The sequence below is a fragment of the Aplysia californica genome, unplaced genomic scaffold (assembly GCF_000002075.1).
Source record: "Aplysia californica isolate F4 #8 unplaced genomic scaffold, AplCal3.0 scaffold00063, whole genome shotgun sequence".
Taxonomy (NCBI): domain Eukaryota; kingdom Metazoa; phylum Mollusca; class Gastropoda; order Aplysiida; family Aplysiidae; genus Aplysia; species Aplysia californica.
Window position 1 is genome coordinate 1,773,443 of NW_004797333.1, and position 17,059 is coordinate 1,790,501.

The following is a 17,059-nucleotide window of genomic DNA, read 5'->3' on the forward strand; positions in this document are numbered from 1 at the left end:
GATAAAGACGGGTCAACACAAAAAAAATGACTTTAAAAATTACACCATTGTTTTCAAAGGAGTTCAATGGCACTTGCAACACGGTTAGGTCATATAAGTGCTGAAGAATAGAGGTGTTACAACAGAGCAACAAACACAAAAAAGAAGGAGAGAAAAGGATGATAGATGTTTGATAGGACAGACGGAGAAAACACACCAAAGCATCCCCTAACAACCCACAACAATACATCAAGAAAAAAACAGTTCTTTATTTTTTTTATATAGTTGAAAGAAGGTAGGTGCAGAGAAATGAGTTTTGTGGAGAAGAGCAGGTAGCATACATCCCTAAGAGTTTGGCTGGATGAGAGGAGTGAGTGAGATAAACAAATGGACAAGATATTTCATAAAACATTATTTCTTGCTGTTATTGTTCATTATCATTTCCCAGAATATTATTTTTCAAATCACCTGTCCATTTTTTAGGCCCACAAGGAGACCTTCCTTTCCAGCAGGGCCGCCAATGACCTTGATGTACCGAATGATGGATTCCATCACCCATTCCCTCTCTTTATCCCCAGAGAAAGACAGGCATTGCAATCTCTTCTCCTGATCACAAAGAAAGAGACATAACAAGGATAGCAACTTATCCAACACAAATACTTACGATACAAAGTGGTAATTGTTGGCTAATTCTTATATCATTCTGTCCTGCAAGCAAATAAAATGCACCAAAAAAATGTTTTTGCAAAATACAATTCTATATACTTACATTCTTTCTTACAAAATATGCATCCTATCCACTCCCTCGCACAATCTTCTTTTTGGCTTGTATCAAAATACTAAAGATGAAAGAAAAAACAAACAAATTATCCGTAAGATAATATTTCTCAAAAAACTATTCACAGTTAACAGTTATCATGTTATTTCACTTACCTGACAGAGGATAATGTGCTGGGAGCAAACCACAAGCAAGTTGCAGTCAAACTTTTTGTTGATCTTTTCCTTCACACGATAGTGCATGTCAGTAGCGTCGTCCGAGTACAGCTCATAGACCACAATACGATCCGGCAGTTGAACCTATTTTGAATGACATGTCCATGAATTAAAGGAAAAGTCATGGTTTTCAACAGCTCAGGGAGAAGGCTCAGATATGTTCAGAAAGATGCAATGTGAATTAATTTTCTTTTTTTTAATGTCCATGTTTTTATGCTCCCATCGACACAATTTAGATCATTTAGGAGGCGGGCAATGAGAAAACGGAAATAAAATTAGTTGCGCAAAAGACAAAAGTATGGGAATGTTCTCTACAAAAAGTGAATGGTCTTCCTTGTAATGGCAATCACCAGAAAGTTTTCTGCATATACATTAAAAAAACTTTCCATGTGTTAGTTTAGTTTTAGTTAGCGTTTTCGGCACTTGCAACATAATAAGACCATGTAAGTGCCTAAGATTAGAGGCGTCACAAGAGAGTAACAAACACAAAAAAGGAGGACGAGAGATGTCATAATATAGACAAAGGCAAAGTTCGGTCTATTGAGCACACCTACTAAACTGTCTAAAATCACAAATTTTTCACAAATAAGCTGCACTGGTTTATAAGCCACAGCAGATAATACAACATAGATATGTGAGACACCATGGTGAAATCAGGTGCGAGTCAAAATAATGAAATCAAAGAAATCAGCATCTTTTTGGAGATGGGTAATTTTTTCTAATTTTTTTCGGTCAGCATCTTTTATGTCAATTTAAAAACACATTTCAGCATGGATTTTACTGAAAAACATCAATGAAAGGCACAAAAAGATGTAAATTTTCAGTTTCCAAGGACTCTTAGGCTATGGAAGTTACCAAACTTTGGCGGCCATTTTCCCGATAATTTTACTTCTGAAACCAGGCAACCCTGACCGCCTTCAATCGCAAATATCTCGACTTTTATTCAACATAGATCAATTTTTTTAACCAAAAGGAGGGCAAATGAACAGTTTTAAAATGATACCAATAACCCCACATGCCCAAAAATTGACGAGCGCCTGACTCCACCACGTCGTGACACATATATGTAAATCATGTTTTCAGTATCATCATCATCCTGTCTACTGAATACACTGAAATCTTCTTCTTCAGTGTTGAAGTAGAACAGATCAAGTAGTGCTACCTCTGACATTTTCAGAATGATGAGACCGTGTGCCTGAGAAAATGATCTGAACGCTTAAACGTGTGTGGCTTTGATTTAGAATGGGAGCAGTTTGGACAGTAACAACACAAACAGTTAACACTTTGGTGCCAACACTTTAACATAGAGCGTTAACGTGAATGGTTACCATAGAGCTTTGATTAGATGAGCGAGTAATGCTCCAGCAATCAGGAAAATCCACACATAAGCCGCATCATTGTTTAAGCCTCACGGTTTATAGCTGAGGAAAAAAGTCACAGCTAATAGCCCCAAAAATAGCTTCTAAACACTGTATACAAAGAAGGACCTATAGAGATATATTTCCCATAAAGTATGTCTTTGTGGACGCCCTTAGCTAAAGAAATGGCACTTAAAAACAAATATGCCTAATGTGAATTGTGCACATTGTCATTCAAATGAGAAATATTTGCATATAAACTTACAGCAAGTCTGTTCCTGTAGATAGCAATCTTCTTCACCAAATCTCTGCATTTGATTCTCACTGGGTGGGGTGTGGGGGGTGGGGGTAGAGGCAACAGATAAGAGAATTAAAACAAATTTGTTCATAGATTAAACTGCCTCCCAGAGTGGTGTGAATGAGTTGTTTGTGAACGATTGAGAAGAGACAGACAGAAAATAAAAAAAAGTAAGAGAGAGGGAGGGAGGTAGAGAGGTGGGCATATAAAGAGTTCATGTAAATATGAACAGCACGTGCTCATACTTTTAGACTTAACACAAGAACAAATCATTGTTCAAATTGTAAAATGACAATGTCTGGAGCACTTATCAGGGATGCTGCTGGGATTCTGTAACAATAATTTAAAATGTATAAAGTAGCGTTCACAAACAATAAGACAGTTAATATACACAACTAATATGGGGTCGAACAGAAAAAAAATGCGGAGAATCATAACTATTCTTCTACCCGGAATTCAGTTGAAAATAACAGAAAGAAAGAGGGAAACAACGGCTACCCACCCTCACACAGAAAATTCTTGCAAATTTAAGGCATCTGAAATTAAAATTTAAAAATGAAAACAAACAGAAAGCCACTTAAGCCCTCGGTTTCTTTTCAGGAAAGGTGTACAACAAAATCTTAAAACATGGTGCTTTCAAACTTGGCAAAAAAGTCTTCCACTTCCAGTAAAATACAGGTCATAATTTCACTTCTCACCGCTCCACAAAAATACGCAAAAGAACAAAAGTGCAAAACAATGTTCTTAAAAAGCCCATTTAGCTCCAGGTTTAGACATACAGTTGAACCTGCTCTAATGGCCACCTGCACAAGACATTCACTTGTACAAACAACCTCTTCCCACCTTGCGTTCTTTCTGCTTTATAATGACCCTCTCCAAGACTCTCGACCTTTTGGCTTAGATCAAAGTGTAGCTTCTGTTTCTGACTGTTTCGGCCTTGAACTTGAGTACAAAGCGGGACAGATGCTACAGAAACTGACGAGGCTTTAATTAGCCTTGATTATCTCTAGTGGATGGTTTCCGTCCTCTTCAAAAAAAAAAGAAGATTGTCCAAGACATCCACCTGTCTAATACAATCACTTTTCTCCGCAACAATAGGTGGCCATCTTAGACAAGTTTGACTGTATTACCATGGAACGATAAGATTCAAATGTAGTTGCAAATCGGCAATGTTAAGTGGCACTTCAAGGTCTGTTTACCTTTTTGGTCTGTAATGAGGTGCTGGATGATGACATCAGTCATATTGTCTCTGTAGGCATATCTGTCTTTGTAGAGTCCGTGAACTGTTCCAAATATCAGCTGGTACAGAGCGATGGTGCCATCATCGCTGCCAATTGCCTAGCAGTGAGGAAAAAAGAATGATCAAAAGACAATGAGGAATCTCATGGAACACACAGCCACAAACCCTCCCTCCACGCACATAAAAATGAAGGAAATTTTCTTCTCTCTCCTCTCTCTCTCTCAAACGCAGGGTGCATTTTACATAACGAGAACAACTGAACCTATACCCATGTCTGAGAAACATTGAAAAACATAAACTTAGGACTCAAAATGAGTTTTGTACAACACTTGCGTACCTGGTTGTTCAGCAAATACTTTGAAACGAATGAAAAGAGTTATAGTAACTTGTACAGGACCCCCCAAAAAAGACAAAGAAAGTAAATATTATGTGTTACGATGAAATATAAGGTATGGCATTAGGCAAAAAGATGAGAAGAATATCCATCTCCCCTAAAAGACACACAAGAGGACACAGAAAACTTCAAGAAACAAAATTTTAAGGAAAACTATAAAAAATGCAGACAGAAGAATTCCAATAGGCAATAAGACTAAAATATTCAAAAACAGAAGAATCTGTTTCTAATCGGGACAAGTATTAAATAAAACATAATAATGTTAGTGTTACAAAATAAAATAAACGAAGCCCAAGCAGAAACTGCTAAACCTTAAATGTTCAGCAATTTTTTCCATTTTAGTTTTAGTAAGAGTTTTACAGCACTTGCAACACAATAAGGTCATATGAGTGCCGAAGATTAGAGGCGTTACAAGAGAGTAACAAACACAAAAAAAGAAAGGAGGAGAGATCAGACGATAGATGTTTGATAGGAAAGAGAGAGCAAACCACACCAGAGCACCCGTCAACCACCCCCACTTTTCCCATTTAAAAAAATGAAATTTAGAAGGAGAATCTAAGAGATCTACAGGTAGAACGGGCTTCAGGGCACAGGTCTTCACAATGAAGCAAAAAACAAAACAAAACAAAAAACAACAAAATTAAAACAACATTCAGACCTGCCACTCTATAAAATCTAAAAATCAAGATTTTAGAGTAAAAAAATCAGGATCAGGAGAAAAAAATCGGGATCAACGGCAAATCAGTCATAAGGGGTACTGGGGAAGGGGGGGGGGGGCCTGGTTCCCTTTTATGAGGCAAGTACGCAAGAGAAAACTTTAGCAGGAATAAGTTCACGTTTGGGCCTCTAAATAGAGGGAAAACTAAAAGACAGCATTACTCGAGTCAGAGTTGGATAGACTGGGAGAGCGCAGGTTGCAGTAAAACCGAAACTCTCGTAGTCTTGAAAATAGCTGACACATAACTCTAATCATCCATGCAAAAAGCCCGCGTTTTCATACAGTAACAACGTTTGACTTCCATCGCATGAACACGCAAGACGCATCCCCCCCCCCATCCTCCCGAAAAAAAAAGATTGCGCCAAGGCTGTTCATTTATTTATTTTTTTCTTATTCCTTTCCCCTCAATAAGTACATGTATCATGGCGCGCACTTCAACCCCAAGTGTCAAAACAATACCCCCACCCCCTCCCCCCGGTCATCCACACTGGTTAAGTCCTGAAAAACACCTCGACCAATGCGATCGGTGTGAATGAACTTTGTTGACCCCGACAGCCGACGGTCCCCAACACACATGCTACTCACACGTACAAGGTCATGTAACGTGACTCGAATGAGCGTTTGAAAGTTCCACTGACAGGTCTTGATGATGGGCCCGACTAACCAGAACTCAGACGAAGTTTGCTTTTAAAGAACGGCAGAACAACAAATAGATTATTCTTAGGCCTATGTCATAATAGTTACAGTAATCAGGACACCATCGGAGAATTCTGGGCTATATAAGCAAAAGTAGATCTTGAGCATATCCATGTCGAAATTCAAAATCGATACTACGCGGATTTTAGTTGAAATAACGTGCATGAGTCATCTACTAGATTCGGCATAGATGCTTTAGAAAGTAGCGTTCCAAGTTCCTGCCGATAAAAAATCAAATCGGTGCTTCCAAGCAAAAGAGATTGCATAACTTTTTATATTTTTTTCTAAGAATCGGACGCAACAGACGCAACGACAAAAAATCAGGATACTGGCAATCGAAATCGGGAAAATCGGAATGCTTGAGATTTTGGAAAAAAATCGGGATATACCAATTAAATCGGGATGAGTGGCACGTCTGAACATTACACCTCAAAAGTAACTAGATAGGAAACAAGAATTGCAATAAGCAGCAGCAAGTGTCAAAATCCTGTAAGAACAGGAACTTTTGCTCAGTCAAGGGGAGACCCTTACCACGTAGTTTGAGTCGGGCTTCACGGCACAGCTCCACACCCATCCGGTCGGCTCTCCGATCACCCCAAGCTTGACACCCTCTTTGGTATGTAGACAGCACTGTTTGTTGGCGCCGCCCAGAACCACATACTCTCCCTTAGAGAACCAGCTGAGAGAGCAGGGGTCGTAGCCTAGCGTCCTGTCTTTTCCTATCTGAGGGTGAGAGGAGAGAACGAGTTTGCAGCCAGTTGGCTTTGGTAACCACATTGTCACAGGAACAGAAAAGGCCAATAACAGCCCTGGAAACTTATAAAAGAGACTGAAAAAAATAGACCACACGTGAGAGCCCTTCTACCATAGATGAGAACTACAGATTGGGCAAATGACTTCACACATCCATAAAAGAAGCGCTGAGAACAATACACGCTGATCAAGAATTTCAAACAAAGAACATAAAAGCAAAATAACAGTTGGCGAGTTTTTCGATAAACACATGCACATTGCGTCAAAATCTTCAAACAACTTTGTACTTCTCTTTTACGCAAAACTATTTTCATTTGAATCTTAACACAACATAAGTTATTCAATAATGGAGGTTTTGATTCCCTACCAAGAAAACAGTCTCAGAAGAAAACTTAGTTGGGAAGAAACGGAACAGTTTGGACCCCACTCAAATTCAGTCCCCCAATTTCATCATACTGGCCTAAAGACTCAAAACAAAATCTGTCAATAAATATAGTGGCAAAAAAGGATTAAATCTAAAGACAAAAATAAATTGTGACACCACCCCCACATAATAAATTTTTATATACATGTTTATCCTTTTCTCTTGTCTTGTTATCTCTACTATATTTTTCTTTACTCAGTGGGACAACTGCTCTAAAAAATATGTTAAATGATGCCTATTCAAAGCATATGGTATGAATTGCAGTTGATGTAGAAGGTAGAGCGTAGTCACAGGGTAAAAATAAAGCTGAAAAATACAGCAATAACATTTTCAGCATGAATCTTTCAGTCAGGTTAAATCCCCTGGGCTGACCTTTTAACCCCAATTTTCATGGCTGGTTTAGGTTATGCTGAGCACTGGAGTGCTGAAGGGAGTCAGTAAAACAAAAATAATGCCTGTTAACAGCAGTGAGCAGCCCTTAGAAAGGGTAGCAATGTTATGTGTCACTATTGTCCAAAAATCGTCATCAGGGACCATAGAAAGAGAGAAGAAATTACAGTAAAGGGCTTCCCATGCCCATGTATAAAATGTCTTCCTTTCATACATACCTGCTTGCCAGACAGCTGGTAGAAAGAAAGCCTCTGGCCCCAGTCAGCAATTGCTAAAACATCATACTGCTCATCTCTGAAAGAAGACAGCAAGAAAAAAAAAATGAAATAATCATATTCTCCTCAATAAAATAGTGACATTTTTAGTAAAAATGAAGCCTTCATCCTTCTGTGGCATATTAGTTGATCAGGCAAGGCAACAGATAGAAAAGTCAGGAGCTACAATTGACCAAGATACATGTTACTAAGATCAAACTGACATTTAATTTCTTCAAACACCTTCTCAAATAGACTGTATAGCAAAAATACTGAACTGCTAGCATTGAGGTTACTTTTACATTAACAATAATTTTTTGACGATAAAGCACAAAATGGTAACTCGGATTTAGAGTCTCTGCTATAGCTGTAAGTCGAGCCTCTTGCCTTTTCTCTTCCATTTCTTTTGCTCACCTAACAGTACGGGATTATTTTTGTGACACAGGGTCAGATCTCTCAGACTTTCAACCATAAGGTCATGGGTTTGAATCCGGCCCAGGGCCCGATATTGCATCCTTAGGAAGGTCGCTTCACTTGAATTTTCCACATTTGACCCAGGCGAGAATGAGCACACCACAAAAGACAGCAAAAGATTTTGTCCATTTGTTAGTTTTTTGGAGCGCGTAACCTCCATCTTGCACAGTACATTTCCTGGGAAGCCAAGAATGTTTCTAAGTGTTCTAGGGTCTGCTGGGGTAATGACAGTTGTAAGGCACATGGAGCAAGCTGTAGAGCGTGGATATGCGCTATATAATTGCAGTTACTATTATTATATTCAACCCAAACCCACCATTCTGAAACAGGCCAAGTGTGCTTACCTCCCCTTCAAACAGAATACTGAGGGGGGAAAAAACTCACAAAGAAGCAAAACAGTCTATAGATAGCTGTAAAGTAAGACTCGTGACATTCTCTGTTCTGGCTCCTTGAGCCTAATGGACTTGTTCAACTCAACTCCCTCAGAGTTAGATTTACACCGCTACACCCTGGGTCTACAGAGGTGCCAAATTTCCAGATAAATCCAGAAATACTATCGCATAGTTAGTGCACTTTACACAAAAAGTCTTGACACAAGATGTAAGTGTATTAGACAAATCTTGAGTCCCCATGTCAAAATGCGCAATTTCAAGGGGTGTGAAAAGTTCAGGATTTCTTTTTTCCACAGCCAGTTAGCATGTCTACGCTAGCATTCAGTAAGTAGAAAAGTAAAGCTATGTAAAAGAGGGGTACGCTTTGAGTCACATTGTTACTTTAATTTTTTCAGACACTGCAAGAGAAACGTACAGTCGAACTTGCTCTAACGGCCACCTATGCAAGACGATTAAGCATACAAACGACAACTTCCCATTTTCTCCCTGGAATATTCTTTTCACATTATGATGAAATTGTCCATGACATCCACCTGACTAAGACAACCACTTCTCTCCTCGAAAATGGGCAGTGATCTTGGGCATTTTCAAAAGTATGTCTTTGGAAAGAACTGATTTTAAAAGAATTTCATTCCACCATTGACAGATCAGGCTTTCCTACTTTGCATAACCGATCTCAAAGATGAATGTTTTTTAACGCAAAAGTACATCGTAAGACCTGTAGAAAACAGTAAGATTCTAATAACTGAAAGTCAGCAAAAGATGCAGGGAAAGGTAGATAGGCCTATTTCACAGAAGCTTTAAATTGGACAAAATCAAGCTCCATCATTACCTGTTGGGATTCCAAGACACAGACCAAACTGGAGCGATGTTGGCTTGGGGCCGCTCAATCTTCACCTTTTCTTCACCTGCCTGCGCATAATATTAAGCAACGATTAAGAAGCAGCTCCATTTCAATAATAATAGTTATGTCGTCAGTCGGAGAATTTTGTCAAAAATCTAATAAGCAATCATTTTTGGTGGAGAAGAGGAGACACAATGGTGTCCACTTAACAGCAGTTCAGATAACATCAACCTCCTCCTAACAGCAACTTAAGCTCGTAAAATGAAATGTTTAAAAAAAATGAATAATCCCCTTTATCACTTACCTTTTACTCTGACAGGAAACCTTCATTGCAACGAATTGTCTGACAAAAATCTGTTTTTGCGATTCAAAAACAATTGTGAATACAGAGACTGGCTGTAACCTATAATATTAATGTGTCTGCAATCCCTCCCACTCAAGTTAATCCCATCACAACACCTGCTAGGGCCAAAAATACTCCATGTTGAGTACATAAGCTCAGCTTACACCCTCTCACTAAGACCCACCTTCCTTCAAGTCTCTGGGCTGGGGGGGTGGGGGGGGGGGAGTCTTGGCCACTGTGTGTAACTTTACTACCCTACGATAGTGCATCAACTCACTTGAAAGAAAAAGATCTGATCAAACCATGGAAACTGATGCTGCCTATGTTATCACTTTCTGAATGAACAACATCATGAGACCCTGCGATTAAGACTTGTGTGAGTGTGTACAGGTGGGAAACTGAAAATCTAGTTAGCAACGACCTCCGTCTAAGAGCAGGTAAGGCCTGCTTCCCATGGGGGCTGTTGTCAGGCAAACACCACAGTACTAGAAATTGCAAGAACACAGGTTCTTTTTACTTGACAGAGAATGTTTCAGGGAAGAACAATCAGTATATTAGAGGTCATAACACATAAATTTAAAAAATATGAACATTGACAGAAACTTCACTACATTGGATAAGAAGTGAACATAATGTGCCATAGTGTGTTTCGAGAAATTACTACAGTCGAACCTGCTTTAAAGGCCACCTGTCGGAGACAATCAACTGTGCAAACAACCACTTCCCACTTGTGCTTTTTCTTCATTATACTACCACTGTCCAAAGTGTCTACCTATCTAAAAATAAACACTTTCCCCTTTCACAGTGAATGGCCGTCTTGCACAATTTCGACCTGTATTGAAAAACTTCAACAAAACTTAATGCAGAGAAAAGAAAATTAAAGAAAATTGTTACCTTATTTCTAATGCTGACTAGTCCATTATAGAGCCCCAGGGCCAAGTATTGACCATCATTCGTCCAGCTACAACAGGTGATGCGGCTGCTGACTTTGTGTTTTGCTACAGATTTCTGTTCTGGAGACCACAGACCTGAGGCACACCAAAAAAAAGAGATACAAAAGAAGTTATGATTACTAATTATGACCAAGTCACATGTACCAAAGACCACTTCGCACTTTCCCCCAAGCATATTTTTGTTGGTATTATAATGATAATGTCCAAGAGTTCCGTCTGTTTTGGACAACCACCTTCCTCTTCAACAATGGGTGGCTGTCTTGACAATTTCCACTGTATCTATAAAAAGTAATAAAACAGACAACCACAGGTCCTAATTTACAACAAGGAGGACTACCCATTTGCTTACTCCACTTTTATTTTATAATTCCTGTATTTTCTTGAGATGACATGTAGTATTCTAACTATTCTAATATATTTAAGGGTTGGGTCTTGGGACTCAGGGACTGATTTTCACTCACTCTGAGCACTTTTTACTTTTGGTGTTTTCCGATCCCTCATTCAGTCTAGATTTTATTGACACTATTCGCTGAGTGAGTAACATTAACAGAATTCGATTTTACTGGGTTCTACGTTGTGTACTAACGTTTTCTGTTGAACCTTGTTTTTCTCAAAACACACTTTTTCACCACTTTTTGCTTGCACATGCCGTTTTGTTTTTCTCCCCCATTTTCAAATTTTCCAACACAAAGACTTGAAATTCCGCATGTAGTTAGAGAAATGGTTTGTTCTTGTAGTGGGCTGGTTTGTTTTCTACGTTTTCCTTTCGAATTTTTTCAGCAATTTTTTTTTCAAGCCAAAAACATTTTTTAAAGACCAAATTCAATACCCCCAACTTTGAGAACAATTTTGGATACTTTCTAAGTACAGTATCAAAAATCAAAATAGCCAGCTGCAAGCACCTGTTTATTTGTGATATTTGGCAAATTAGAGAATTTTAAAAAGTTAAAAACTGTAGAAAAGGTGGAGAAAAAAAATTGTCTATCCAATTTTCAAGATGGCTGCCATTTCCATGGCAATGGATTACGTAATCGAGTGTGTCAACAGTTGAACATTTATCTTTTGTCTCATACTTACTGCCTGTGACAAAAGTTGTTTCAGTTTGTCTTTAGTTAAAGATGTTGTCCCGTAAGTATCGAGCCCCATTAAGAGCCTCCTCCCACAGTACCAATGATGAAAGTAAAACTGCACGGCAGCAAATAGTATTACAAACATTAAACATTTTGAGTGTTCAAACTGATACCATTCTGAAATGCTCGGGTCCAATCTATCATTGCTGTGGAGAGAGGCTTGTGACTCTTCCACAAAGTAGCCATAAGGTCATATGAGCACCAAGAGATACATGAAATGCACAATGAAGACTTGCTGAAAAAATTATGAGGGGGTTTCTATTAGACAATGGCTGCTTCTAGCAAATTAATAAATAAAGAATGGCTTTATTGCTGTTAAGAATTTTTTCAGCAGGTTTATTATTGCAGGGTTCCGTGAGCCATCTCAGTTTCAACTTTCATGGGATGGCTCTTATTTTAACATTCCTTTGTGGGGCATGTAGAAGAGAAATTAAAAGCAAGGTCTCTTTCAAAACTTTAAAAACAAACCTTTTCAATCAGAAAAACTTACCAAAATCCGTTACGGCACAGCTTGCAAGTTGATGAGTCACTGGATTGTAAGCAAGGCACTGGATAGCATCATTATGTCTGAACCGAAGAAAGCCAAAGGAAATTTCTAAGCACACTTTATTTTACATTTTTGAATGGTGAGTACTCTAAATATGCTACAATGATCTTGGAATCATACTTATGCCATAATCAAATTGACTGACTAGGCAGGGCATTCCTGTCATGATCGTCTACTACCATGCCATAAAACGGTGTAAAAGCAGCAACCTTTTCCAAGCTATATATTTTTATTTTTTTTAATACCACGGCCAGTGTCATGAAAAGGCACATAGCATTTTTCCGATTTATACAAAATTATAAAAATAACAATACTATATCTCTGCATGATGATAACATACCAGACATAGTCAAACATGCTCATGGCCACCTGTCCAAGGCAATCACCTGCCAACACAACCACTTCTCACTTCCCCGTTAAGTTTTTTCTATATTATAATAACACTGTCCAAAATGTCCACCTGTCTAAGACAACTAGTTTCCCCCTCAGCAGTGGGTGACTCTCTTGGACAATTTCAACGACATTACATTTTTAAGGTGGGAAGTTTCAACAAAATAGATGAAAAGAAAGGATTCATATTATGCAATGATATGCAACAGAAAAACGAACAGGTCAACTTCTGTACCAGTTACCTTTACAATCAATGAAAAGTTGCATCTTATTATGTCATCTCATGAATAAATCATCACATTCATATTTAGGGCAGGGGGGAGCAAAAGTGTTCTCACATTCAGGAAAATAAACAATGAATTTCAGAAACAAGACATTCTACGACCCTATGACAATATCTACGCTATGCAGGTTGACCACATAACTGCACTCATCAACTCTAAAAAATTTAAGAACATGAGAAGGAAACTCCCCAAAAAAGCAAGCATACAAGTAGCAGGTTCAACAATTTGGCAATACAGTATGTGTCACAAGACAAAAGTCTTACCAAATGAGTCACATATCGCATTTTTACTATATATCACTTTTATCAAATCGAAGACCAGCTCAAGCCCAACAAGCAGGTTAAATCAGCGTTAAGCTATCTGATTTACTTCTCAGTTATACCCATTAGAAGTTGGTGAGTCAGAAACACTAAGTTATGAGAAAATTGAGATTTTGCACAATGCCCTTTAAAAGCTGAATGCAGCAAGTGACACATTTTGTTATATGTTTGGAAAATCAAGAACATGTGGAAAAAATATTAGTCAAAATTAACTAAAAATTTGACATTTTTTAAAGAAGCAAAATTTTTGTCCTAAATGTTTCAGTTCTTTTGTAAATCCACACTGAACTATGTAGTGCCACATGAAGTGAGCAAAGAAGCATTTACCCTCTGACTACTTTAATTCCTTATAGACAGACGAAGCTGTACTTCCTCAAAGAAGTAACTACTCACGTATATTTCAGGATTCCTTCAAGCTTGTTTGTCCAAATGATGACACTTTTGTCTGCAGACCCAGAGGCAAATCTCTTCCCATCTGTGGCATAAGCCACACAAAAAACAGTCTCCTTATGCCCTTTAAGAGGCTGCACAAGGGTACCATCGGTAGCATCGTAGATGAGAACTCGGTTTCCTGCAGCAACAACTAACCGTGTACCATCAGGGCTGAAGCAAAGATCCCAAACACTGGAAAAAAAGTGGTAACGGGGCAAGGGTTTATTAAATCTTTACCTTGAAAGAGCTTCCATTCGATGGCAGCTGGCAAAAGATACTCATTTGTATAGATCTGTGAGAGACTGTTACATCGTCTTCAGTTCTGACACTTAAAATTCTACATCACCATGATTTTGAAAAATAAAAGAAACAGCCAAAAACACTCAAAAACCTTCCAATCTCCTCCCCCTTTCAAAATAAAAAAAAACACCATTTTAATTGGCCTTACAGCATTCCTAAGCTTGCAACTACCTCCAGTTGGGACCTCAGATGTAACTGGTTTGTTTTCTATATTTTGATCAGTCCAGCATATTATTATGACGGCCACCTGTCTTATATGGCCACTTTTCTCCTCAACAATGTGTGGCCGTCTTACACAAGATCGACTGTATGAACAAAAAGAGTGGTGTGCATGTTATCATATTAATCATTGGCGTATACTGCATGCAAAGAATGGCATCAACTATTTTTTAAACAGACTGTCACAAAATGATGAAAATGGCATGGCATAGTCTTTTCAAAACACAGTATAACATGGATACATCGAACACAGAAGACTCAAAATCACGCATCTATCAAACTGTGCCTGCGGCCCCGTTTTTTCTTCTTCTTTATCTTTGTAAGATATCTCTGGAACTAATGATCCCTGGAACTACCGAGGCTGATCCCAACGAATGCGAGCTATCCGTGTTATACTGTAGTCTTAAAATACTGTGACTCTGACAGGGGTGTTACTGTTTGATTCATTAATAAAATACAATATTAATAATCAGATGTAACCATCACACTTACCGGGAAAGAAGATGTTTTGAATTCATTATTCATGAAAATTCATAACAACTGACATGTTAACTAATGAGATACTATGTCACTATTTAAATTCATTATCTCACTCTTAGAGTCTCTTATAGCTTGTTCACTTTTATCAATACACCAAGACTGGGCATGTATCGGTACCCAGTTACAAAACTCCCAGAACTACCATAGGTGGTGTCAGTATTGGCACCAGGCCTCCAGTACCGGGACTGGGAAGGTGCCAATAACACCAAGAGGTACCAGCTGTGGGAAGGAGCCGACACCAAGTGTTTAGCGCAGTGGGTGATGTGTCCATGGAATTAAAGCTCCAGTTACTTTGCAGTGTGTAGAAGCAGTGACATCAGATGCACAGTAAGTACAAAGCACTAGGTGACCTTGATTCATGAAATCAAGCTCAAAATAAACAACTAATTAAAACATATAATTATGTTTGTTGGAAGTTTTGATATAGCATCAAATTTGGCTCACCAAGAGCAACTTTGCTTATTTTCAAACACTGATTCTAAAGATCAAATAAGATTTTAGATGATAAGATAACAGATAAGATAAGATAAGATAACATAACATAACATAACATAACATAACATAACATAAGATATAACATTAATCTTTATTGTACCAAATCCTGGTACAATATTTGGTGTTTCACCATGTACACACAACCACACACGTACACAGATGATGAACACACATGCACATGCACACACCCAGACATAAACACTCTCTCACACATCCTCTCCTAAACAGACGTCTGTGCACATAAAAATAATAATACAATAGTATGCCTGCACTCACAAACAGGTTCACAAACAGTCACATGCATAAAATTAGGCAGTTCAGGGAAAATTTCAAATTTCTTGGACATTTTCAAAAATTGGCTCGAAAAAGGTCTTGCCTTCCAGATAATCATGCTTTATGAACTGTGCAAATATCTATAGTCGTTCAAAAGTTATGAACAATTTTTGTGATCGAAATCTAGCCTTGGTTTGGTCCATTTTTTAAACTGATTTTTCGAGCTAGAATTAGGAGGCATTTTAGACAAAAGCGTCATTATTTCGATGATCATCCAACAGATCTACATGTATTGTATCAAATTTTAGCAAATTTCAAATGCCATTACAATAAATAAATTAAAAAACATCGGACTGTAATTCAACATAAAAGAAGCATCAATCAAAACCCAGAACTTTGAATTTACTTTAAATCTCTATAATTTCTTTCTCTTCCCATTAGCCAGATCACTGGACATCAAGTTGTGGAACTCCCAGTTAAGGCTTTTACTTGTTTGTGTGGGAAGATAATTGCATCTTACTTGTCCGAATAGTTTTTATTTTATCAATATTTTGAAATGACAATGTCTGAGGGTTACGCAATTTTATGGTGCCCAATTTGTAATAAAATCATCTGTCGTATTGCAGGGTGACTGACTTAGTCTGTTAAACCTAAAAATAAGTATCACACATAACTTCACCAAATATTTTACGAAATGTAACAAGTGAATCAACTATTGGCTCGCTGCTTTCCATAGCTTTTCACTGAAAAACACCGGAGATATCGATTGATACAACGCATCCCATAAGTAGGGGATGACGGCTTTTAGACGCCCCCCCAAAAAAACCCTCCCCCATGAAATCTTTAAAAAATCATCATCGAACGGATGAAAAAGAGACAATAGACGTACAGAACCCCTGATGTATCTGTTCTCAGCCCCGGAACCAGTACTGGTACTGGCAGAACTCGACACCTAATGCTGGTATAAGTGGTAAAGGGAACTGAATTTTCTATTTTGCTGGTACCGTCAAGTAGAAATCTACTGAGTTACTCAGTTACTGTTACGGAAGGCGTTATTGGGAGTCGACTCCCCATAATGTCAACTGGTTATTGGGAGTCGACCGCCCATTTAATCAGCTGATATGTTATTGGGAGTCACTAAAATGCAATTATTTTTTTACCTCGAAGGGTTTTGTCGAGGTTACTTCGCAAAATTACGATAGCTGATTCGATCGTCTTCAAAAAAATAAATAAATAAACAAAAGTACATTTCTGAGTCGAGTCTACCTCATTTGCATAAAAGGGCAGATTTCCGTAGTTTGAGTTGCCACCATGGACAAGCGCGGCTTTCTCCGTACCGGTCTACCACTGTTTTGTTTTTTTCGTGCGCCCGTGTCGCAGTAAGGGATGAATAGAAAAAAAGCAAATAACGATTTCATTTTGCATGTGTTTTGAAAGGAAGAAAGGGGGCTCTCGTGGCCTAGAGGTTAAGGTGTTGGCCTCTCATTCAAAGGTCCCGGGTTCGAATCCGGGTAGCGACCGAAACATTTTCTTCTCTAAAATTGTCTCCTTTCACCTCCTTTCCAGCTCTCAAGCAATGTTCTGTTGTCTGCTTTCATTTCCACTTTCTGCCCCCACCCCCTCACC

General features: G+C 38.4%; 1 protein-coding gene across 1 annotated transcript in view; it reads right to left on the minus strand.

Moving 5' to 3' along the window:
* Positions 1 to 17,059, minus strand: part of LOC101857551 (intraflagellar transport protein 122 homolog) — a 48,077-nt gene that overhangs the window by 22,578 nt on the left and 8,440 nt on the right. The window contains exons 2-11 of the mRNA XM_013079796.2: positions 13,568 to 13,798; positions 12,124 to 12,200; positions 10,445 to 10,578; positions 9,196 to 9,275; positions 7,462 to 7,537; positions 6,208 to 6,399; positions 3,828 to 3,966; positions 2,596 to 2,654; positions 913 to 1,056; positions 448 to 585 (exon numbers count right to left, since the gene is read on the minus strand). Of these exons, the coding sequence (XP_012935250.1) occupies positions 448 to 585; positions 913 to 1,056; positions 2,596 to 2,654; positions 3,828 to 3,966; positions 6,208 to 6,399; positions 7,462 to 7,537; positions 9,196 to 9,275; positions 10,445 to 10,578; positions 12,124 to 12,200; positions 13,568 to 13,798 (1,270 nt within the window). The remainder of the gene's footprint in view (positions 1 to 447; positions 586 to 912; positions 1,057 to 2,595; positions 2,655 to 3,827; positions 3,967 to 6,207; positions 6,400 to 7,461; positions 7,538 to 9,195; positions 9,276 to 10,444; positions 10,579 to 12,123; positions 12,201 to 13,567; positions 13,799 to 17,059) is intronic.